Source organism: Nanorana parkeri, unplaced genomic scaffold, assembly GCF_000935625.1.
Source record: "Nanorana parkeri isolate BGI_ZX_2015 unplaced genomic scaffold, ASM93562v1 scaffold755, whole genome shotgun sequence".
NCBI lineage: Eukaryota > Metazoa > Chordata > Amphibia > Anura > Dicroglossidae > Nanorana > Nanorana parkeri.
The window spans coordinates 756,019-781,139 of NW_017307023.1; the positions used below are offsets into that span (position 1 = coordinate 756,019).

Consider the following 25,121-nt stretch of genomic DNA (forward strand, 5'->3'; position numbering starts at 1 on the left):
GATACTCTTTGTACCCGTTCATGTAGCCAGTTTTCTATCCATGTACTTTTTTTTTTCGTCTATGCCCATAGACCTCAGCTTGTATAGTAAACGTTTATGTGGTACTGTGTATTTAAAGTTCATTAAGATACAATGTCTTCAGGTCTTTAACCCTTTGTAAGGACAGACATTCCTTCTCATCTAGTTTTCAAGTGGTAATTAAATCTGCCAACACAGTACAGACAGAGTTAATTATTTGAAATAAAACGTCCCCCCTGAAACCCAGACAGTGAAAATTAAGCAGGATTTTTAAGTCCTAGAGTTTGCAGAAACATCACCAAAAAAAGGTAAGCTGCGATTTAAAAAAAATAATATTTAGGTTATGCTATGTGAATGGGACAATGTGACAAATATAAAGTCGGTGTTATCCCAGTTTGGCTGCATAGTGGAAATGCACTGTAAATGCATTCCTTAATTTTCCTTGAGAACATATATTTTTACTTCTGGACTCCTACATTCAGCTATACAATAAATAGTTGCAGTAATCTTTGATACATCTGTTCTGCACATTTTTCAGGCTTTGAAAGACTATGCTATTGTACTTCTTCTGGGAGGATGGAAAGAAGCTGATGTTAAAGTTCTTGTTAATCGTGGATTGCTGTACCTTGAGCTTCATGACTATGCCAATGCATTGGAGGTACAAGGGCTGACTGATTACTGGGGAATGTTACATATTTCTGTGTGAAATGAGATGTCCGGAAGATTTTGTCAGAGTTTCAATGGAGAATCATTTTATGTCTACATGGTACCATGTGCTGGATGAACTTATATGTGGTACACATTCTACAGTATATTCAAAAAAGGACGTATATTTTAAAAATTCATATACTATTAAGTATGAAAAGTATGCAAAAGGCTTGCCTGTGCTATATAATTAGGATCATGACCCTATCTGTTGTTTTTCACACACTGGCAGTCTCATATTTTAGGAACTGTGGGATCGTGGATCAAGCAGTACACAGATCTCAGGCATATTGTCCGGAGACAACATGTCATGCAATGAAGCTCACTCCAGTCTACTTCATTTATAAAGACCATAGGCTAATGGCATGCATTAGGCAAACAATTCTCAAACATAGCAAAAGTAATCCGCACAGAACACTTATATATCACAATGTTCAGTGCATATAACTTTTTTTTTAAGTTGAAAGCAGGCCTCAACAAGTGTATAATTGTCCATATAAAGATGCAATATTTAATTTGTTGCTTCCTGCTTAACACTTTAAAGAAGAATTCCAGTCAAAGAAAAAACTTACCCTTGCAGTGGGGCTACCCCTACACTGCAAGGGCTAAGTTCTTCTTTTGTCACCTATACCTCAGTCCCATGGTAGACAGCTCACTTCTCTCTCTTCTACTCCTGACGTTAGAATGTCCCTCGGCAGCCTCATGTCAGTGGACCTGCATAAGACGTGATGATGCCAGCAGTCCTTAGACTGCCAGAGTGAAGGGGAGAAGAGTCTGTGGGGTCAAGTCTAGCAGCCCGGAGGGAGCTGGCGGGACTGAGGATCAGGTGAGTAATGCAGCTTTAATAGTGTTCCCTAGACAAAACGAGCACTTAACCCTTGCACTGTGGGGGCAGTCCCAGTTTATTGTTTGCCTGGAGTTCTTCTTTAACAAATAGCTATATGGACTGAACATTGTACCATATAAGTCCTCTGTGTGTAGACAGCTTTTGCTACATTTCAGAAAGCATTGTCACGCTCTTCATTTTGTTACAAAATCGGTATATAGCAAGGGAGACGAATGGCTGGGTACATTGATAGAGAAGAGATTTTACAGATTGGCATTCAGCCATTAAAATTTGTTGAAAATATTTTTTCACTGTTGTTCCATGCTAAAGAGCAATAAGTAAAGTCCGTTAATGACCTGTTCATATGAACCTGGAAACACTGCTGATGTGCTTAATTAGGAATGTGGAAGTCCATGAACCCATCACACTCCTGACCGCTTAATCCAAAATCGACTGGTGGTTGCAGCGGCAGTCGACGGATGGCACCATCACATTCAAAAGGTAGAGATAAGACACCAGCACTCCGATTGCAGATATATAAGGCATCTTTTATTGACGTGAATATCCTGGCTGAGGAAGGGGATCCTGCGTGACCCCGAAACATTGCACTTGTGTAATATGCCGCATTCACGTCAATAAAAGACGCGTTATATCTGCAATTGGTGTGCCGGTGTCTCATCTCTACCTAATTAAGAATGTGCACTCCGTTAACCATAGTGTAAACTCAGTTGGGTCCTGGCACTGGTCTATTTTGAGAAAGTGTAGGGTGGTGGTCATAAAGGAAAGGAGCATGGGAGGATATTTTAGGAGAATGAAGAACTGCAGAATGGGATCTTGGAAAGGAGAAAACTGCAGGATGGAAGTCACATAATGGAGGAGGAGAAACGTGCTGAAAAATTACATCATTGACATAATGGCTTGTCCTCCAACCCACTTATAACACACAGAAGAGTTTAGTTGCTGAGACTAGGAACATCTAGGTTGCTGTTACAATAATGTAAGATGGTGAATGCCAAGGTACTGGCAGGAAAGCAGGAACCCTACATTGGTAGGCTTTATGTCTTGTATGAAATGTAGGGAAATATTTATAAAGTAGCGAATGTGACTTTCACCAAACGACGTTGGGCGCGCGCGAGCGGGAGATGCCGACATTTGAAAACAGGCAGCGCTGCCCTTAATATACAAGCGATCCGCCGGCTGTAGAGCCGGCGGATAGCTTGTATGAGGTCCCGGGATGTTCGCCCCCTCCGCTGCTCTCCCCCTCCCGCTGTCACGCTGGTCCCGGGCTCCGCTCCCGGGACCAGCATACTGCCTCTGTCACAGGGGATCAGAGGGAGGTCGGTACACGATCTCCCTCCGGTTCCCTCTTCGCTGTCAGAATGTGGAACTGATGTATATTACATCACTTCCGCATTCTCGTGTCACTCTCTATAACACCCTTGACTAAGGGAAGATATGAAGCTCAGCTGCGGAACCCCGTTCCGCGTCACACACCCGAGACCAAGGGTATTGTGCAGCAATGAATCTCGCCACTAGTTTCTAAGCATCATTGCACCAACCTCCCAGGAAGTAAGTAGCAGCCTCTAGTATCTAGCTTCTATCTACGGTTCTTAGCTGCCTTAGTTACGAGGATAGTGCAGTATGATATGGCTATCAGGAACGAAAGGTATGGTGGCAATGATGGTAAGAATATTGTCAGTAGTTTGATCAGAAGCAATAGGTAGTTCGTCATTCAGGTGAGTATATTGCAGACGGCCTGACAAGTAGACCGGGTAGAGTACTATTAGGTTCGGTATACACAATAACTGTCTGTTCACGTCACAAATCAGTATTGGTGGTATGGTTATGAAAGTGCTGAGAGGTTATGCATACATTACAAGTTCACAGTCCTTGTTAACACAGTAATCACCGCCAATTAACAACCACCGGGTGGCAGTAGAGAGCTGTAACTCAGTACTTGCAGTTAGAAGATAAGGAAGCTGATCCTCCCCTTAGTGCTGTGAGTCCTAGAGTGTACGAAGAGGCTGCAGTGAACGTCCAGTGTCCTGCCCGAGCAGCGAGGGGAGTCAGAGGAGCTGTGAGGAGAGGTTGGGTATGTAGTCCCTGCTGTGCTGAGGTGCCAGTGTCTGTCTGGCGTCCGCATCGGTTGCTGGAACGCCAGACAAGTGAGAGATACCGGCTTAAGACGAGAAGGGGGCGGAGTTACGTGACGTCAACGGCCCGGGGGCGGAACCCCGCGGCGTGTTCGTGACGTCACACGGGTGAGCCGCCGGGAGCCGTTACACTCTCCAGCTTCAGATGCTGGAGAGAAGCTGATGAAGCAGATCTCTGCTTCATCAGCTTCTTCAGGGGGTCCTAGGTGACATTAGGGGTCTTGGAGACCCCTGATGTCTCCATAAAGAAGACCTGTGACATATTTTGCTATCACATAAGGGGGTTTTCTTAGCCCCCAATGTGATAGCAATAAAGTTAAGTGAAAAAAAGAAATAGAAAAAAAAATTTAAGTTTTCCCCCCAAAAATGTAAAGTTACAAATAAAAAATAATAATGTAAAAAATTTTTTTTTTTTTAAAGTCCCCCCATACATACACGCATGCAAACAGGCGTCGGGTGCGCATACGTGCGAAAACGGCGATTTCGCCCATTACGCCGCACATGTTGCATATCGTCGCGAACGTCAGAATGAGAGCAATAGTTCTAGGGCTATCAATCACTGATAACACTAAACTGATGAGCTGTAAAAGCTTTTAAAGCGTCACCTATGGTCAATTTTGGGTATGGTAGTTTTTTGCGATTTGGCGGGTGCGCGCAATTTTAAAGCATGACATGTTTGGTGTCTATTTACCCGACGTACAAATGTCCAAGGACCTGTAGCACACCTTACCGGACTTCCCATGTGGAAAAATGGGTGCTCGCAATGACTACGGATGGCGGCGTATCAAGTCAAATCGTTTTAGTGAATCTTCATTTTTATTTTTGAAGTCACTTTGACCCTGTGCGGCCCCGAAAGCGCTTGTTTCCACTTTAAGTGACTTCAAAAATAAAAATAAAGATTCACTAAAACCTTGACGTATTCTGTCATATTTGGAGTGCTGGTGACATCTATATACAACTATTTACCCGACGTGACCCCATCTTTTATATTTCACCAAAAATATGGGTAATAATCATTGTTTCCTAATATAATGGGAAAAAAAGCTTTTTTTCCCCAACATTTTCAATAATTTTTCCTTAATATAGTAAAAAATTAAAATCCCAGTGGTGATTAAATACCACCAAAAGAAAGCTCTATCTGTCCCCAAAATATGGTATAAAATTAATTTCAGTACAGTGTTGCATGACGGAATAAACGTCAAAGTACCGCAGCGCTGAATACTGAATACCTTCCTGGCCAGGAAGGGGGTCTAAACACCTGGTCTTGAAGTGGTTAAAGGAGAAGTATTGGGAGAGTAACATGTACTCTTTGCAATATTCAGAGCTCGTGTGACACTGCAGCTGTCACATGCTGGCTCCATAGATCGCGAACTGAGCGATCATGAATTGCTGATCACTCAATTAACTGTCTTCTTGCTGCAAAGAACAGTGACTGTTAGTCACTGCTCCCCGCAGGGATTCCGCCTCCCCTCTCTATTCATCAAGTGCTCATTTGAGGGACAGATGGGGGAAGGGGTGGGCACAGCTGGCTTTGGCTCTAGAGAGGCAGAGCCAGCTGTCAATTGGGCAGCAGGGTGGATCCTGACAATATTGTCAGGATCTTTTACATTAGTAAATGTATTTCTATGACCCAAAAGAGGACTAAAGCCTTTTAGATTGTAATATACCTCCATAAATGTGGTTTTATAGAAGATGTTGGAGAAAAAAATTAATGGACATTTTTATTTATTCTGGCATATACCATAAAGAGTTTCTCATCTCTTATGATACTGCTCCAATATACCTCCAAAATTCTATTAGTGGCATAAAGTCAAGGGGACCTTAGTCAAATTGGCCGCCATCCAAACAATATACCTGGCTGCTGAGAGGCTATAATACTTCTGGAATTTACTAACCAGCGCCTCTTGTTAATAGGACTTCAAAGCCGTGGCTATAAAAACTCCTGGAGACACAAAGATCCATGAAGTGATAGGAGACTGCCATCACAGGTATTAACACCATACAGAGTTTGTTCATTATATAACACATCATACAAAAGAAAAATTGTTCAAATACTTATCTACCTTTGATCTATTCCTCCTGGTACAAATTCATCTATTATTGTTCTAAATGAGTTGCAGCTACTTGTGGCAATAAGACATAGCTTTGTTCAGGACATCTTCATGTAGTTATACAGAGTAGTTCATTCTCCTGTATCTCTGATTGCTCTTTTGACTGGGAGCTCCAGTTTCAGATTTTTGCTTGTAGTACCACTCACTGGTGAAATTTGGGGTTGCACTGCAATCATAAAGTACAGTGGTTCTCCGTGGAAAGCACTGTCATTTTCTGGATGGATTCCAGTTTGCCAGGTAGTATAAGCAACAGTTGGATGGTGGATTCGGGGAACCATGCAACCATGCAAAATGGAGTATGGTGGATTAGTGATAAAAATAACATCTATTGTAAAAAATAGTGAAATGTAGAAAGCACTGTTACCTTGTCATTTTGTATTTCACAAAGTAACAACTGTGTGTCTTCATCATGTGTGAATGCTAAAATTTTACAATAGCTCATGCCATTTTTATGACAGTAAAGTAACATGTGTGTATATGTCACCCCACATCCATCACTGTATCATATCTGATGTAGGGACCTAACATGCTTTGAAAACAAGTCAGTACATTGTATAGTTTTTCAATTTGCATTTCATGTTTCTGAGTTGTAACATTTGCACATCCCTTGTGACAGACTTCAGCAGTACAAAGAGGCTGTGCAGGCTTTTAACCAGGTGCTGCAGTTAAACCAATTGTCTCCAGAGGGATACATTGGCCGTGGCAACGCCTACATGGAATATGGCCATAAAGAGGGATTCAGATATGCCCAGATGGATTTTGTGAAGGCCCTTCATCTGAATCCTATGTGCATTGCTGCTCGGATTTGCCTGGGTTATAATTTGCAGGTGAGTGATAGTCTATATGGCTGGTCTGCCTCAATGGACAGCCTCATATAAAAACAGGTGCATTTCAAGTATACCTGTCTGTCTCATTAATAAGCTCAATATATGCTTTATTTATGAAAGCGAATGGCTTTCATAAAATATAAGATAGAGGGGACGGCATTGGCGTTCCATAACTACAAAGAAAGCAATAAAAGATGCAAACTAGCAATACGGACGGCTAAAATAGAGTGCGAAAGACATATCGCCACAGAAGATGTCTAACTGGAACCAATTAGATTCAAGCCGTAATTTGTGTAAAGACAAAAAAAATAATTTGATAACCCCCTATAGACAGCAATTGCATTTGTCTGTGTTGGTCACCTGTTACTAATATGTGGCATATATAACAAAGGAAACATAACATTTCCAAGAAATACAAATAGGTGCTTCTTTAATCTGCTATATGATACATCACATTCGTAATTTCATTAGAGGAACCTTTTATAGAGAGTGGAGTAGTTATTTTCCTCAGAGTGTAGCATTTTATTGGATATAACAGACCCAGGGATGGATGGCAAGCCTAACAAAGTATACACAGAATAATATAATATTGAAATAACCCCTCATAATCCTAGGCTCTTCCTCATCATTTTAGCAAGGGTACAGACAATCCACACGCTCAGCATATATATTCAATCTATATATACACATATGTGTCTTCCATGCCTGAGCATCTATTCCCTTCATGTACATGTGTCCGATGACACTCAAATCTATCTTTCTACTGCACAACTCACCCCCTCAGTGTCCTTGCATGTCACTAATCTACTAACTGGCATATCAGTCTGGATGTCACAACACTTCTTAAAACTCAACCTTTCAAAAACTGAGCTCATGATATTTCCCCCTGCCCATGCACCTTCCCCCAACTTTTCTCTTGAGATTGATAACACAACTATCCAACCCTCCCCCCATGCCAAGGTGCTAGGTGTCATTCTTGACTCTGATCTCACCTTTCTTACACACGTCCAATCACTATCCAAATCCGGCCGCCTTCACCTTTGCAACATCTCCAAAATACTCCCCTTCCTCACCAATGAAACCGCTAAATGACTCATCCACTCACGTATTATCTCTCGTCTTGACTATTGCAACTCCCTCTTCATTGGCCTACCTCTACAAAGGCTATCCCCCCTTCGGTCTATCATGAATGCAGCTGCTATACTCATCCACCTAACCAACCGCTCAGTGTCTGCAACCCCCCTCTGCCAATCCCTCCACTGGCTTCCAATCACCCAAAGGATAAAATTAAAAATATTAACAATGACTTACAAAGCCATCCACAACTTGGCCCCCGGCTATATCTCAAACCTTGTCTCAAAGTATAACCCTAACCGTCCCCTCTGCTCTTTAAGTTACTTTCTGCTTTCCAGCTCCCTCGTCAACTCCTCCCATGCTCACCTCCAGGACTTCACTAGAGTCTCTCCCATCCTCTGGAACTCTTTACCCCAACCTGTCCGTCTGTCTCCCACTCTGACTGCCTTTAGGCGATCCCTTAAGACTCATCTCTTCAGGGAAACCTATCCCACCACAACCTAACCGCTCAACCATCACATTCTCAGACAATTCATCCCCACACAGCTACCTCCTCATGTATCACTTCTCCCTCCCTTTTAGATTGTAAGCCCTCAGGGGCAGGGCCCTCCTTACCATCTTGTCTTGAATTGTATTGTGATTGTAATGTCTTCCTTATATTGTAAAGCGCTGCACAAACTGTTGGCGCTATATAAATACTATGTAATAATAATAATAATAATAATACAGTTTATTGCCAGTTACTAACACTGGAGGGGTTTCTGATATGCTTGTCTGGTAATCCATTTAATGGCACATGAATTAAAATAATCAGTTGTATACATTATCTATTGGCAGTTAACTAAACAGGTTTCTTTTAAAGAAAATTCCTTATATCTGTTTCCATTGTGTACAGTCAGACAATGCTTTATGACCCTGAAAAAGCTCCTATTACAGCCCCTGTTGGTCAGGATGACAACAAAGACTTAGCATACGTCTGAGGTTTCCTACATGATCCTCTATAGGAATCCTTGTGTATGTATATATATGTATTTATCACACACCCTAAATATATTTTCAGAAATACTCTCAATCATAAATATATACAGGTCCTACTCGTCAATACTATCAGCAACCAGCATCCACACCATTTCTCAGTTGATTTCCAAAACAAATGTGAACACAGTGTATGGTTTAACTAACCAAATCCACTGGAACACTGAATACTTTGATTAATCCTCAAATCTTGTGTTCATATGCTTTTTGCATACTTGTTGACATTATGGGGTTGATTTACTAACCTTATAAAACACACCACGAACATGTATACACCTCTGTAGTGTGTTCCCTCCCAGCATGATCTATGGGTGGAATGTAAACACCTTTGTAGTGCGTACACACCCAGCAGGTGTGTTGTGCAAAGCCCTGCATGAATTACAAGGTGATGTTGTGTAAATTAGCTCTATGTTGTGTTGCTTGCGTTGATGAATGCAGGAATGTAAATGCATGAGCTAACCATTTTTGTCTAAACTGTTAAGCAGCATTATATATGCACATGTGCATGATTTTTCCACATATGGCATTAGTGGAAATATGCTTTTGGTTGGTTTTTGGTTGATAAATACGCTTTGCTGTGTGAAAATCACACACACCTGGTGCGTGCGTGTGTTTAGGTTAGTAAATCACCCCCTATGTGTGGTTACAGAAATTAATATTGTTGCCAAGTTTGGGTAAATGCATGTGCATCTTTGCTTTACATCAGAATTTGCGTTAGTCATTCAAAAGTTTGGCTGTCCTTGTACTATGTCAGAAACAGCTCTGGGAATTGTGTTCATGACCTAAGAGCTACACACATTGCAGTGGCAATCAGTGGCTGAAGTTTCATGCTCCCTATCAATGTATCAATAGGCAACTGAAGGCCTCATGAGTGTTCCAACATTATAAAGAGAAAATGACTTATGAACATTTGTACTGTAGGTTCCCTTTAAGGCCTCATTCCCTCAGGGTAGAGTGGGGCCGTACAGATCCGTGCGACGTGCACGGCCGTATCGGGCCGTTCCCGGGAAGGACAGGTGCTGCATGTGATTGTACGCAGCGGCCTGTTCTTCCCTATGGGAGGACGCGCACATCCTGTCTGCGTCCGAGTATGGACACCCGCACGGATGTGCAGCTCGGGTGAGCGTACGGCCGCGTTCTCCCATAGGGAAAAACAAGCAGATGCGTACAATCACACGCAGCACCTGCCATTCCTGCGAACGACCCAATACGGCCATGCACGCCGCACGGATCTGTACGGCCCCACTCTACCCTGTGTGAGTGAGGCCTAAATGTCAGGGATTGGAGTTTGGGATGGAGTTTATTTTTTTAAAAGTCAGAAGTTGAGAAGATTGAGTGAAATGCGAGAAAGCGGTGAAGTGGTTTTTCATGTCAGAAAAGCCACACTATGATCCTTCTAAATAGCTCCTAATAGCTCAAAGTAAACATGTTCTCTGCTGCTGGGGCAGAACCTAATCTCCAAATCCACATCATCTTATAAGCTATTAACCTTTAGTCCCTAACATATCATAGTATTTATTACATACTTATCATATTGCATTATAATGTTAAGTAGTCGGAAATTTATTTTTCATCCCTCTTCCAGAATCTTGTAATACAGAATACAGCCTTGTATGAGTAGAGTAATGACCACCTTCCATAATTAACACCAAGAGCCTCTCTATTTGTCCTGATGACCTATGTTACTGAGAGCAAACGTGAAAAAAAAAAAATTGCAAATTGTAAGCTGCCACTAGAACAGGAATAGAGGCTAAATCTTTCAATGGGGACACTAGTTCTGGTCACCTTGGTGACAACCAGGGATTTCCCTCACTTTGGAGGGCTTTTCTCTCACTTCCTGTTGTGGCCATGGGACAGGCAATGAAGGGGAATCTCCCCAGTGGGACAGAAAAAAAATAACAGGGGTTATAACTCTCACTTAATCTATCCAAAATGGAAAAAAAAAGTTTTAACTTTAGTTCCACTTTAACTTATAAGTAATGAAATGGTTACACAAATAGTAATGAAGTGATAAGGATCTTAAGAGAAGGATATAAGTCTAACTAGACTTTTATGCTGCATAAGTAGGAGCACAATAGGGTTAATCCATTCAAAATCAATGTATCAATGTCCCACCTCCACAGTATCAAAGCCTTTATGTTTCAGATATTTCCCTTCTCTAATAGAAGAAAAACACCCCGGAGCTACTGACTATCTAATTTCTATTTCCACATGATTTAAACCACCTTTTGCTTGAAGTTGTAATTACATTGCAGAGCACTTGTTGACAAGTGTTTCATATAAATGCAGTGACCTGAAAAAAGGACTGTTTGTCTGTATTCTCTATGTAGTGTAAAATAAGACGCCTTTAAATGTACCAAAAATTGTCAATAAATGTATTTTAAGGCCATGTACTAGCTATTGGAATTTATATTCCAAAGTTGTAGGAACTCATGCGGTGCAAAATGTTTAAAGATTAGAACTGCACATATATTATTTTCCATTTGAATTCACATATTTGCTATTAATTTTAATATATATAGTTACATAGTATTTGGGGTTGAATAAAGACATACGTCCATCAAGTCCAACCCATATATACCGCAGCATATATCAATTGTTACATGTTTCAGCCTCCATAATGGTTGAAAAGATATTTACTACCTTCTTTCATCACTATAGCTATCAGTAGGACTGATATCTGGAAGAACTTCAACTTTTTTTTTTTTGTTAGCTGTAGCTATAGTAGTATAGAATTGCTCTTAGTTTTTTTTTTATGGGGGTGGGTTTGGGCACTTGTGGGATCTTAAGGCAGAACTGACCAGTTACAGAATCTGCATGAACTCTGATCTTCCTTTCTGCAAATTGTGTTTGCCAGTACAGTGAATGAGTATTTAAAGTAGAAATTAATTATTTCCTTATCAGTTTATCTGTTTCTTTTTAAATCTATATTTAAAGTGGTCTTCAATTCAAGCTATATATACAAAAAATTGTGCATCTATCTATCAAAACCAGCTCTTTGTGTTTCTTGTAGGCACAGGGATCCTATCAGAAAGCCTGGAACCAGTTTACAATAGCCTTGGATATCAATCCACAGACCATGCTGGGGTTTGAAGGCCGTGCTATTGTCAACTTACAGATGGGGGACACATTTGCTGCTCTCCAAGACATGAACGCTGCAATAAAGGTATCCTCAGTTGTCCTTTTGCCAATTGGTTAGTGTGTCATTTTAAAGTGTATGTATAACCAAAACAATTTTTGTTTTGGACAGTAAGGAAGTGTAAGAACCGATGGTCTCCAGGACAAATACAAACAGTGAGCACACAGACACCAATAAAACTTGTCTTTTGGTGAAATGTTAATTTTAAAGTGTCTGTAGGCAAGGGTTAGAACCAATGGTCACTGGGAGGGTGAATCTGGGTATTGCGAACACAGACACCAATAGAAACTTGAGATAGTTAGAACCCTTGACAGGTTTTTATTGCTTCCAATATTATCAATATTAACAATTAATTAAGTCATTACGTTCAGGTAGTGCAGAGTACAGTCATGATGTTTAGTAACTCAAAGCAACAAGACAAATACCTATGTGATCCAACTAGAGTAAACTGAAAGGTGATTGGTTGTCCAGGTTACTGCAAATCATGATGGATCTTTGTATGGTCATAGTGAGTCCAGGAGTCCAAGAAAGAGAAATAGCAATGACTACTTTTCATAATGAAGAATACTGCAAATTTGTATTCTCTTGTAGAGCGTGTATACTTTTCAAGGGTTACCTTTACCAAAGATTTGCTCCAGCAAAGAATGGAAATTGGACGCAATGTCATGGGTGTTAAGCCAAATAATTAACAATGCTATGATGCTGCTGTAATATAGGTGTAATCATTAATTAGTTTGGTCTATAATTTTTCCTGAAGGTCATTTGTGGCTTTACACTGTACATTGTACCACTATGGTTTCATTAATATCATGTTTGATAGCAAACGTGCACACTTTACAGTCCTTGTATTTAAAAGAAGAACTCCACCCAAGAAAAATTAATTATTAGATCCCTGTCAGTACTTTCCTGCTTTTCCAGCAGAAAAAGGTCACCTGATTCCCAGGACAGTTGTGACAGGCTGGGTTAGGTTGTTTAGCCAAACGTTTAGTCCACTAGGACATGGGTTCTTAAGTGGCAGTAGCGAGGGTACAGAACCAAAAGGTGGGGGTATGGAACTGGATCTTTGAATTATTCAATAGAAAACTGAAACAGGATTATCTGCATTATTGAACCTGAAATCAAGGTGGAGAAATAGACTTGATGTATCAAATGATATACAAGTAACAGTGTCAGTAACAGTACTTCCATTCCATGTCTTTATTGCGTAAAAAAATATATAGAATATATCACATTAGCTGCAACTCGCTTGTGTATTTGTGATTTGCTGGTTTAACATAAATATGATGAAATCTTTATGTTTTTCTTATACAGCAACTGTACAGTAACATTCCCCACTATTCATATGTAAAGTAAAACCAAGGTAACAGTACTGTTACTTAATACAATTGGTGATGATTTTGACAGTCTGGCAACAGAGTAGGGAGAAATATTTATTATTATTTATCACAGATGTTCATATAGCACTGACATTTTATGCAGCAATTTACATACTGCACATTCACATTAGTCCATGCCCTCTAGGAGCTTACAATCTAAGGTTTCTATTTTACATGTGCACAATGGGGCCAATTTAGACAGGAGACAATTAACCTACCAGAATATCGAGTACCCAGAAGAAAAGCACAGGGAAACATGCATACTCCGGCAAATATTCAAACCCCAGTGCTGTTAGGCAGAACTGTTAACCACTAAGCCTTACTTTGCAAAGAACATTGGAAATCTTGCTGAATATGGCAAAGCCTGTCCCATATTACAAGGTTGTCGCTGTGGGTTCATCTACCTTCCTGGGTTCCATAGGGCTTACAAACCTTGGTGGGGAATCAAACCTGCCTTGCACGATTTTTGCAGTAGTCTTGGTTGCAAGTTTCTTAGAGTACAGAAACCTCCAATCTTGGAACTGTTATGATAACATTTGAACAACTACTCTGAATATCAAAAGACTTGTAGGTGATATAACAGCTTGGATATGGACGGCACAGTGAGTTACAGTGAGTTTCTGGTGGGAGGCAGTCCTGTTTCTATTTCTCCAAATTTTTTAAGCAAGATGAAAATATTAGAACTGTGTAACAGAAAAAAAAAACATGTTTTACTTTTCGGGCATCTTTGGTAAAACAATGAAGGGCAGTGAAATAATGTGCTTTGTGCATAAAATGTATTACTTATTGTGATCTTGTATGTTTTTACAATGTTTTATGTCCATTTTGCCCAGTGAGAACTGCAGACACTGTTGTGTTTACAGAATGTTCTTATAAGAGCATTTATTGCACAAACACAGTTGAAGTTTCCAGACACAGCTGCATGCTGATAATCAAAATGTTACCATTAACCATATAATAGGAACAAATAAAGCATACTGACACATTACTGAAAACCCTCTTTCTGTACATTATTAAATGGCCCCTATTATACTGCTGATGTGTTGGATTTTGAGCTAAAAATGATCTACTTTGTAACTTAGTCCTATATCATTGCACTGAAGATGACCATTTACCTTTGAATTCACCCTTCGAAAATAGAATGTGGCAAATGTGTTATAGGCATGACTTAAAATAACCTCACAGTAATATAATTTATAAGATAAAATATTTTTGCTTGGGACAGAGCCAAGAGGTGCATGAATTAAATAATAATCCTTTAAATTGTATATAAAATGTATACAGTAAAATCTGTCACGCGGTTATGACTTTTCTCCAGCAGTAAGCTGTAAAAATGTTCAAGCTGCATCAGTTCTTACCGTAACTTAACACAGTCTCTGCAAAAGGTCAAATGTATTGGGTTATTCCTGTTTTTTACCATTAATTTACAGTCAGCTAAGGTATAATTAAAGGTAAAATACAGTGTAAATTCAAAGCCGTTTATATTTTGAAATCTTATTGCAGTATTTACCTTAACGTAACCACTAGAATAACTCAATATTCCGAGATTAGAAAGAGGGACACCTTCAGCATAAAGTATTTAGGCCATGGACACACACCACCAGTTATGTAGATCATTAAGAATTATTATGTCAAAAATTATTGGGTGAACCCAGAATTGAGGTACTAAAAAGTATTGTTCATTTTCTAAAAATGGGATGAAGACTTGTATGAAGAAACAGGTGCCTTGAACTACTAAAATGTGATGGCCACGGTTTGATCTGCTCCGGACCGGGCGCCTTAAGGATCTTACGGCTGATATTACTGCCTGAATTTGCATAACCTTCTTGGGACCAGAGAGAGGTTCGCCCGGGGCATCGATTTCTACCGAAATGGGTCACACATACCCGAAAGAAAAGACCACACTTAGCTAGTCGACTCTGCACGAGGCCTTGGGCAGGATGTCTCGCTGATCTGCGTACAGAGCGCCCCCGCCGGATGAGGACACAAGTTCCTCGGTGGGCATCGAGGATCTGGCTGGAGACGAATCCAATCACCCCTTGCCTGACCAACAAATGGCCATGATGGCACAATTCGAAACTACTCTACACAAGGCCCTGGACAAGATGTCCAAACAAATAACATCAGAACTGGTCCGAGAGATTCGGGAGATCGGGAAGCGAACAACAGTACTAGAATCTCAGTGCAATGATATTACCACCATCATTGAGGGCCATGAGGATGAACTGGAACGCCTTCGCAGGCTCAATCTGTCCCTACATTCCCAGATTGAGGACTGTGAGAATCGCGATCGCCGTTCAAATCTTCGTATAAGGGGTGTGTCTGAGAACGTGGTGGATCTACAATCCACAATTACAGTTCTGTTTCAGGAATTGGCCCCCGACCTACCTATCGAACAGTTGGAATTCGATCGGATTCATCGGGCCCTGACTAGACGCTCAGCGGAGGGACCTACACGGGACATTATAGTGCACCTACATTTCTATCGCACGAAGGAGCGCCTTCTCCAGGCGGCCAGGTAGAGCCCGTCTCTTCACTTTCAGGGTATTCATTTCAGGTCTTCTCAGACCTCTCACCTGTAACGATTGCCAAGAGGAGAGAATTCCGCCTGATCACTCAGACTCTACAATCAAGACGGATTAGATATCGATGGGGGTTCCTATTCAAGCTCCAGTTCCTCTTTGAGGGCAAGACCTACACTCTCCCTACAGTCGATGATGCAAACCAGTGCCTCGAACATCTTCATCTCCTAAACCCACCGGGGGAGTGGGTTTAGGAGAGAACCGGAAACCAACAGAGAGCCCCACGCTCCTCTCACTCGTCTGGAGACCGGCCTGCTGAGCCAGCTGTCCTCTTGGCTTCTTCCCAGGAGTCGGATGCGATGGGATGAGTATATACTGTAAATGTTATCCTGCCTGGGTTCTAGTTACATTGGATTGTTTTTTCTTGCCGTCTTATTTTTATTTTTTTGTACGCTCCGCCGAGCATGCTTATAACCGATGGTGACTGGGAGGGGGGTGGGATACCTTTTCCACACTCGAATGGACAGAACTGCCTTAAAGTATTATAAATGATGCAAGTTATATTGAATGTTTTTGTACGGGCATGTCGGTGCGCCTCGGGGCATCAGGAAGACTAGGTGGACCGACAACTGTTGGTTGTCGGTCCCTATCCTATAGAAGAGCCTACTGAGATATTACTGACTCATAATTTTCGTTGTGTAGTCACACTCTTCCCCACCTCGTGACTTTGAACGAATACTCGCAGCATACATATATGGCGGATGCCAATGGTAGAGCTAAATTGATCGAGAGCCCGCCGGGGAGAAGTGGGGCAGGGCCCTCTCCCGCCGCTGACGGTTACAGGTACCGAGCACGCTTAGGCGGCACCCAGTGGGAGCGCATGGCAGCGGAGGGAAATTGCATGGTGCGTTCCGGGGTTGCTTGCGGGCCCCTGGGGAGTCTCAGCTGGCGGGAGCGGGCTCCCCCCGGACCCGGCTTGCTTTGGCTCGCAGTCGGCGGACTGCACTTCTGTGCTATTACCAAATATTTGTTTTCGTTGCTTTGACCTGAAATCCACGCTCTGTGCCGATTGAGATCCTAGTCCAGGCAAAGACGACTGTCTCTTCGGAGCCCTTGGTTGAGACCCTGGGTTTTCCCCCATGCAATTCTGCCTATCCGGGGAGTTACAGAGTGCCAATGGTCTGCTATTCTAGTTGTTTCTAGCCCTAAGCAGAGCACGCTATACCCCGAGATGGGGTATAGCGTTGTCCCCACGACAACCTTGCTCCGGTTTTGCTGTTATTGTAGTTTTGATATCATATCCTCGTAGGTCTTGTATTATTGAAGACTCAATTATAGTTTGGTGTGGGTTGTTCTGTTTTATTTCTCTATTACAGGCAGATTATATTTTTGTATTTTGGAATTGATCCTGGGGCCTGGCCCGGTTACTGCTTGTAGCCTCACCTTTCACCACTCAGACTTTGCAGTTAGAAGAGTCCTGACGGGTGACTAACCTTGTCCACTGTTGTATTGTGGACCTCCTTGTGAGGGAGACTCCGTGCCACACTCTTTCTCAGCTTCCCTTCTCCCTTTTTGAGTCCCTTTCTCCTGCTCTCTATACCTCCTCACTACCCCTTTCTTTCCCTCCATCTTCTCCCCCTCCAGCCTCCCACCTTTAGGCTAACGCCTGGTCTATCACCGACATGTCCATTAAAATAGTTTCCTTAAATGTACAGGGGCTTAATCAACCGAATAAGCGAGTCAAAGCATTCCGCCAATTTAAATCCCTGCATGCGGATGTGATCTGTTTGCAGGAAACTCATTTTAAAAAAGATTCTCCCCCTTCTTATCTCCATTCAACATTTCCTGATTTTTATGTGGCTTCTGCTGCAACAAAAACTAGGGGGGTCCTTCTAGCCTTCAGAAGGTTGTTCCCATTTGTTTGCAAATAATCTATCGAGGACCCGGAGGGGAGATACTTCATCACAATTGTTTCGTATTATTGCAGAGGACCTTGATTCTGTCCGGGGATTCAAATTTGCTGATACATCCTCACGCAGATTGCCATGATCCGGGAGACCCTGCTGTCCCCCCATTATTGCTACCCACAGCCCTAGGTTCCGCTTGCTATTGGCTGATTATGGCCTGGCGGATGCCTGGAGTGAACTGCACCTAGCGAGAGAACAATTCACTTTCTATTCGAACCCTCATAATTCCTTCTCACGTATTGACCATATTTTCCTACACACGTCGACACTACCCTTTGCACAATCTGCTTCGATTCAGTTTATATCATGGTCGGACCATGACCTGGTGAGCTTGACATGTAACCTTTCCCTACCTAGGCCACATGGCTTCACTTGGTCCCTGAGGGACTCCCTACTGACGGACCCCGAAGTGTTCACTTCCGTAAGTGCGGCCTTGACTGAATTCTTCCTCATGAACGCATCATCGGCGACATCCTCTGGAGTGGTCTGGGAGCCCATAAGGCCACTACAAGGGGTAAACTGATTGCATTGGCTTCTAAAATTAAATGGAAGCGGGAGGAACGAATACGCCAATTGGAACTGACACTGGAACGGGCCTCCCAGGCTTTTCAGGAGGTGCCATCAGTGGAAAATAGGTCCAGGCTGTCATCCGTCAAGATGGAACTGAATTTATGTTTGACTCACAAGGCGGAGGCACAGTTGTGTTGGGTGAAACATAAATTTTACATATGTAAAATGTTGGAAGCTGGCCCTAAGCATACCCCGATACAATTGAGAGTCGACCGAGACCACCTGACTTCTCATCCGTTTAAGATCCTCCAGACTTTTCAACACCGCCTTCAAGCCCTTTATCAGTCTAAGGGACAAAACCCACCACTTGCCTTGGAATCCTTCGCACCTGAACCTTCCTACCCTGACGGAGGAAGCTAAGTCGGACATTGACTCAGAAATCACGATAGAGGAAGTTCAGAATGCCATTAAAACTCAAAATAATGGGAAACAGCCGGGCCCGGATGGGTTCACGGCCTTATATTATAAAGAAATTTCAGACGTACTTTCCCCCCCACTTAGTTACACTTTTCAATGATCTGCGCAAGGGCCTCCTGCCACCTAGAGACTCCTTGGTCTCGGCCATCAGCATGATCCCCAAGCCCCATGTCGATCACTCATCTTGGGAAAATTACAGGCCTATATCCCTAATTAATATAGATATCAAATTACTCACAAAAATATTGGCTCTGAACTCACATATACATGCTTTGGTGTCTAAGCATCAGGTGGGGTTCATGCCGGGATGTCAGGCAGGAGACAACATACGTCGCATTTCCCTAATTCTCCACATTGCCCGTTCCAGACGTATCCCACTCATGTTGTTGTCTCTAGACATTACCAAAGCATTTGACTCCATTGGCTGGGACTACCTAAAGGGGGTGCTTCGGCATTGGGGCTTTGGACAGTCATTCATGGGATGGATAGACTCACTGTACTCCACTCCTTCGGCATATGTGCATTATCACGGATTCAGGTCGAAGACCTTTCCGATTTCCAGGGGGACCAGGCAGGGGTGTCCTCTCTCCCCTCTCCTGTTCGCCCTGGCAATTGAGCCTCTGGCCCAAGCTATCCGCATTCACAGCGACATCCAAGGAATAGAAGCGGCAGGGTACCATCACAAAATTAGCCTATTCGCGGACGATGTGCTGTTAATGATCTCCAACCCTCTTAAGTCATTGCCCAATCTTTTGCCACTACTGCACCAATTTGGAACACTATCAGGCCTACATGTTAACCCAAACAAATCAAAAGCACTCAATGTCTCATTACCGCCCATCCTTTGTGACTCCCTAAAATCCTCCTTCCCTTATGCATGGGTACAATCCGCTCTCCCCTATCTGGGGGTACAGCTAACCCCGACATATGACACTCTGTATAATGACAACTATCCTAAATTGTTTACTCACCTAATTTCGCTCTTGGTCTCCTGGGCTAAACATTGTATCTCATGGCTAGGTAGAATCACGGCAGTGAAGATGTCTCTTCTACCTAAATTTTTGTACTTTGCCAGAGTCCTGCCCATTCCGATTCCTGCTTTCCGGCTCCGCCTTCTCCAGCGCCAGGTCCTTCGGTTTATATGGTCCGGCTCCATCCCCAGAATTGCTAGATCAGTTTTATACCGCTCCAAAATACAAGGGGGCCTGGGACTCCCTCTCTTCCAAAAGTACTATGCGGCTGCACAGATGGTTCCCCTCTTTACGTGGCACTCGGAGAAGGAGGTACCTTTGTGGGTCTCCATGGGAGGCATATCTGTGTGACTCCATATTCTTAAACAATCTACCGTGGTTACCCCCCAAGATGCGGAAAACTGTCACATGCCCAATGACTAAACATACACTGTGCCTGTGGGATGCCCTTAAGGTATCCTAGAAGTGGATTTCCCCTCACACTCCCCTTCTCTCCATACAGGGGAACCCCCTTTTCCCTTTGGGATATGAGAATCCGTCGGCTTTTGGTAAATGGAGGGCTCGCTCTCTAGTCCAAGCTAGACATTACTACACCTCTGTAGGGATTGTGACACCCCCAGGGCTCCGAGGGAAACATCAGCTTACTCCTAGAGATCTCTTTCAATTAATACAGATTACACACTTTTTGCAGCAGTGTGCTGGATCTATCCGAGACCTGACCATTATGACCCCATTCGAAAAATTATTAACGCTCGACACTCATGGCCCAGGTCTCATCTCTCACCTGTATGCTTCCTTGATGGACACCCTACAGGGAGAGCTTCCCCCTTATGCCTCAAAATGGGAACAGGAATTGGGGGGCCCCATTGAGGCAAGCACATGGTCCCAAATTTGGTGCACGACCGCAAAAAGTTATTAGATTGTGCAGGCGGTGGAAGCGAACTATAAACTCCTACTGAGATGGTACTTGGTCCCTCTGCGTATCTCCCGTGCGGTTCCCTCCAGGTCCCCATTATGCTTTCGAGGATGCCAGGCTGATGGATCCTTCATTCATATATGGTGGGAGTGCCCCAAGATCCTGCAATTTTGGTCTAGGGTGTATCAGCTAATCTATACTGTAACAGGTCACTCGTTCCGCAAAAATCAGATTGAAGCTCTACTCGGTAAAAAAACGGTATCATGCTCATGGACCCAGTTTAAGTTGGTCACCCATATTCTTACTGAAGCCAAGAGAGTGAGCTCATGGCGTACCACTTCAGTCCCCTTCGCAGCAGTTAAACCTAGGGTCTCACAAATCATGTTTTTCGAGAAAATGTCAGCTGTCCAGGCAGATAAGTTACCTAAATTTGAAAAAATCTGGGAGCCATGAGTTGAATGTTATTTACTTATGTCTTCTTTTATTGGGCTGTGTGTACAGCTGGTTGTAAGCACTATTTACATTTGCAAAAAACAAAAACTTTAAAATCAATAAAATTGATTGAACAAAAATGTATCCAATATGTATGGTGGAATAAATAACAGTCCACAGACTATGTTATAAATGGAGTGTACAACCCTTCTTGAATTTTCTTTATTGTCATATTTACATAATATTTTGGTCTGTTGCAGGCTGTAAACAGTTTCTTTTTTTTTATTTCAAGAATACAACACAACAAACTGTTTATAAATATGTCACTTTTTGCTCTTCTACCCACAGCTTGGTGTAACAGCACAGCTGCTAACAAACCGAGGTGTTATTCACCAGTTCATGGGGAAGTTGCCTAACGCCATGAGAGATTATCAATCAGCAATTACAGCCAATCCAAAATACCCTCTGGCATACTTCAATGCAGCCAATATGTATCTCCACAATCGTCAGTTCTCACAGGTAATGTATCCAAATGAAGCAGTTATAGGACTTCACTAAAATCTTAGTTATCAGTCACAGTGGGTTTTGTTTTTTTTTACTTTGCAATTCACTAATCTATTACTTTTAATAGTAAAATGTCTGATTCACCCAACATGCACCATACATTTTTTGACCTGTCCAGTGATTTGCCTGTGCTATTGAGTGCATTTCCCAGCATTGCATTTGCCTTTGTTTTCATTATGATTTAGTGCCTTCAGAGTATAGATATACTCTTTTAACGTATTGCCGTTCTGTCTCATAAGCTCAGGTTGTCTTATGCAAGTCAGCTTCACAGAAGGTCCAACATAGGCACTTCTCTGTCATGTCCCACAGTTCAATATGGGTGCATCTCTGATGGTGGCCAAGACAACTGCATTACATTCTGGGATGCGCAAACCATTAAACAGGTTCTACGAAATTGGGCGATCCCAGTAGAGGCACATTGAAGATATTAACTATGGTTTGTAGGCACTGGACTGAACTTCAGTGTTGGAGTCTATTCCTTCAAATTCTTTTTTTGACTAGAGTCATACAAGATTTTATGTTGCAGATTGCCCAGCTAATCTCGGACCCTGGCTTAAGGGTTTACAAACTCTCTGAGGTGTTGCTCTTTTGCTATTACTTCTAAATTTAAAGAGATTGCCTTGTCCCTTGTTGATGCAATGCGGCACCCCCCTAAAACTGAAAGGTCAGCCTGTTTCTTCTACCAATGCTGTATCTGGTTTTGAATCCTACAGGGTCTTTCAGGCCTCCAAAACATTAGCTTCATACTACCTACCTTTGGAGTTTATTTTATGAAGATTTGAAGCACACCTCTTTTGCTCCACCTTTTAATAAGGAGTTTGTCACTAAGTGGTCCATTCTAGCTGTGGATCTGGCCATCTCTCATTTTGCCAAGGCCTTTGCAGATGCTTCAAAGTCTTTCATACCTGAAGCTTGGGTGCAAGAGGTGATGTTGCAGGGTTACAAACTCAAATTTCGTTTCCTACCCCTTCCTTGCTTTTTCTCTTCCAGTATCTCCTCAGCATCTGGCCTGTTCTCTGAACTCTTGAACCCAGAAGTAATTGCCCCAGTTCCTGCTTCGGAACATTTTAAGGGGTTTTACTCCAACCTGTTTATTGTTCCCAAGTTCAAAAGGGAGAATTTGCCCCATTCTGGACCACAAAGCCTTAAATGCTTACATTTGTGTTCAAAGACTCCATATTGAATCAATAAGATCTGTTATTGCCTCTCTGCAACAAGGGCATTTTCTGACCTAGGTGGACTTAAAGGATGCCTACTTACATGTATCCATCTTTGAGACCTCTGCACTAACAGTTTGTGACCCTTCCAATTGGCCTGTTCTGTGTATATTAGGTATTCAAGAAGGTGCTGGCTCCAGTGCTGGCACTTTTACACTCTTGAGGTATCCTGATTGTGGGCTACCTGAATGATTTTCTCTTGAGGAAAAAGTTGACCAGGGCTCTGGAGGACAACTTGTTTCTGACTGTCTAGAAGTTGCAGAGGTTTGAATGGATCCTGAATATTAAAAGTTGTTGCTGACTCCAACCCATCATTCAGAAATCCTGAAAATGGTCCAGGGCATTTACTAGATGAGAGTATTCTTTTGCCAGAAGAACCTTCAGCCTCTCCAGTCTCATGTTTGTGTGCTACAGTAGATTCCAGTTTGTATCAAACTGAAAATCTGTTTTCAGATATTGTAGATTATCGCATCACTTAAGTCATAAAATAAATTCATATTTGCCTCACTGTGCCACCCTGTATCTTTAAATAGCTATGTCCATTTAGTCCTCATAAATGCATTTGAATAGATTAGAATACGATTCCGCGCTACGAAAAAGCAAATCTTATCAATAATACCAATGGCTACTGTGAAAAAAAACATATAAAATAGTACAGAATAGTTTAAAAGAAATGGAGCAGAGCTTGCTGAGATCATTCTGTTTGTACGTGCTGTGAAGTTGGAAGCAGCAGGGAGTGTTGGAGCTGTTTATACCTGTGCTGGGGCTTTTTATTATATCTGTAACTTGTAAATTAAAAAAATGGTTTTATACTATGGGCAATTTCTCTTATTCTTGGAGCTACATTTGTCCTTGAGCCAGAATATTATTACCTCAGAACACCTTTTTACATACAAAGCCAAAGTTGGAGCAATATTGCATCAAAGGAAGGAGTTTCATATTGGGGAAGCATTTTATGAGCTGTTTACATACAAGGCCACAATAATTCAGATGAAAACGAAATCAAAGAAGCGCTACTGCCCTTTATATGTAAATCAGTAACACAGTAAGTAAAAACACGTGTGTTTAAATGTTTCAGCCTACCAGTGTAACCATGCGGCTGGATGGACCAAAAATGAACAGTTCAAAGGGGTAACTCACTGTTGTAGGCGGATAGATGTTGCAGGACTGTATCACTGCCGAGGGGGGAGCCTGTGTGCAATCTGCCGTTGCAGAAAAAAGCGGGCTGAGAGGAGACTGTGACCTGTACTGTGCCGTCAGAGGCAAGTGTGTCTGTAAAGGGTCACGGTTGGGGAGCTGTCTCTCAAGAACTCAGCTGGCCAGGCTGAGCCTTGATGGCTACATTAAAGTCTGGCGAGGGGACCGCTCAGCTGTGGTCAGACTCGCTGTGTATCGCTGTTATGGAGCAGTATAGATCGATACAAGGAGTGACGTCAGTGAAGGGCTGGATGTGGATGGTCCAATGGCTACGCGTTTCGAGGCCGATGCCTCTTTCTCAAGCTGGAGCAGGGAGTCAAGTTTCAGGGGTTGCTTCAATTTGACAGGTGGGCGGAGCCACCCGCAATGGGTCCATTCAATTGGTGGAGACTCAAATCGGCTGTGGTTCCAAGCTCGTGCCGATGAAGTAGTTGGGCTGCTTGTGTCTATTATGCTGGTGGAATTTAGAAGCAGTTTAAAAAGCAAATTAAAACATAACGTTTATTTCTGTCTTTGTTAAGATTAGCACCTGGGGAATGGAGACTTTAAGAATGGATGTGGAATAACTACACCACCTCTAGTCGCTTACTCATAAAGACATTTTCTGAGAAATCCTATCCCGCAGATCTCATCAATGAGGCATATTCACAATATCTCACAATGGATAAACAGGAAAACAGTAAGAAAGACCGACCTCCAACGAATAATGCTAGATTCATCACCACGTTCAATAACAAATATAAAGCTATACAGAAGGTTATTTACAATAATTGGCATATCCTTCTAAAAGACCCAAAACTAGGCCCCCTGTTACCGCCCAAACCATCCATCAATTTCAGAAAAAACAAAAACATTAAGAACCTTGTGGCGCCCAACAAACTATCCAAACAACCTAAAAAAAACCCAGAACAATTTCCTGTTTGATAATAGAGTGGGGGTTTTCCGATGCAAAAAAACAAAATGCCTCACATGCCAATTCATCCATCATGGACAGAGTTAATTCAGCAATCATTTACACAATATTTACAAAATCAACCAATTCATTACTTGTGCACATGACCATGTGATATATAGTCTCACATGC

General features: G+C 42.3%; 1 protein-coding gene across 1 annotated transcript in view; it reads left to right on the forward strand.

Moving 5' to 3' along the window:
• Positions 1 to 25,121, forward strand: part of TTC6 (tetratricopeptide repeat domain 6) — a 119,920-nt gene that overhangs the window by 89,093 nt on the left and 5,706 nt on the right. The window contains exons 28-32 of the mRNA XM_018564481.1: positions 557 to 676; positions 5,617 to 5,690; positions 6,430 to 6,640; positions 11,763 to 11,915; positions 21,408 to 21,578. Of these exons, the coding sequence (XP_018419983.1) occupies positions 557 to 676; positions 5,617 to 5,690; positions 6,430 to 6,640; positions 11,763 to 11,915; positions 21,408 to 21,578 (729 nt within the window). The remainder of the gene's footprint in view (positions 1 to 556; positions 677 to 5,616; positions 5,691 to 6,429; positions 6,641 to 11,762; positions 11,916 to 21,407; positions 21,579 to 25,121) is intronic.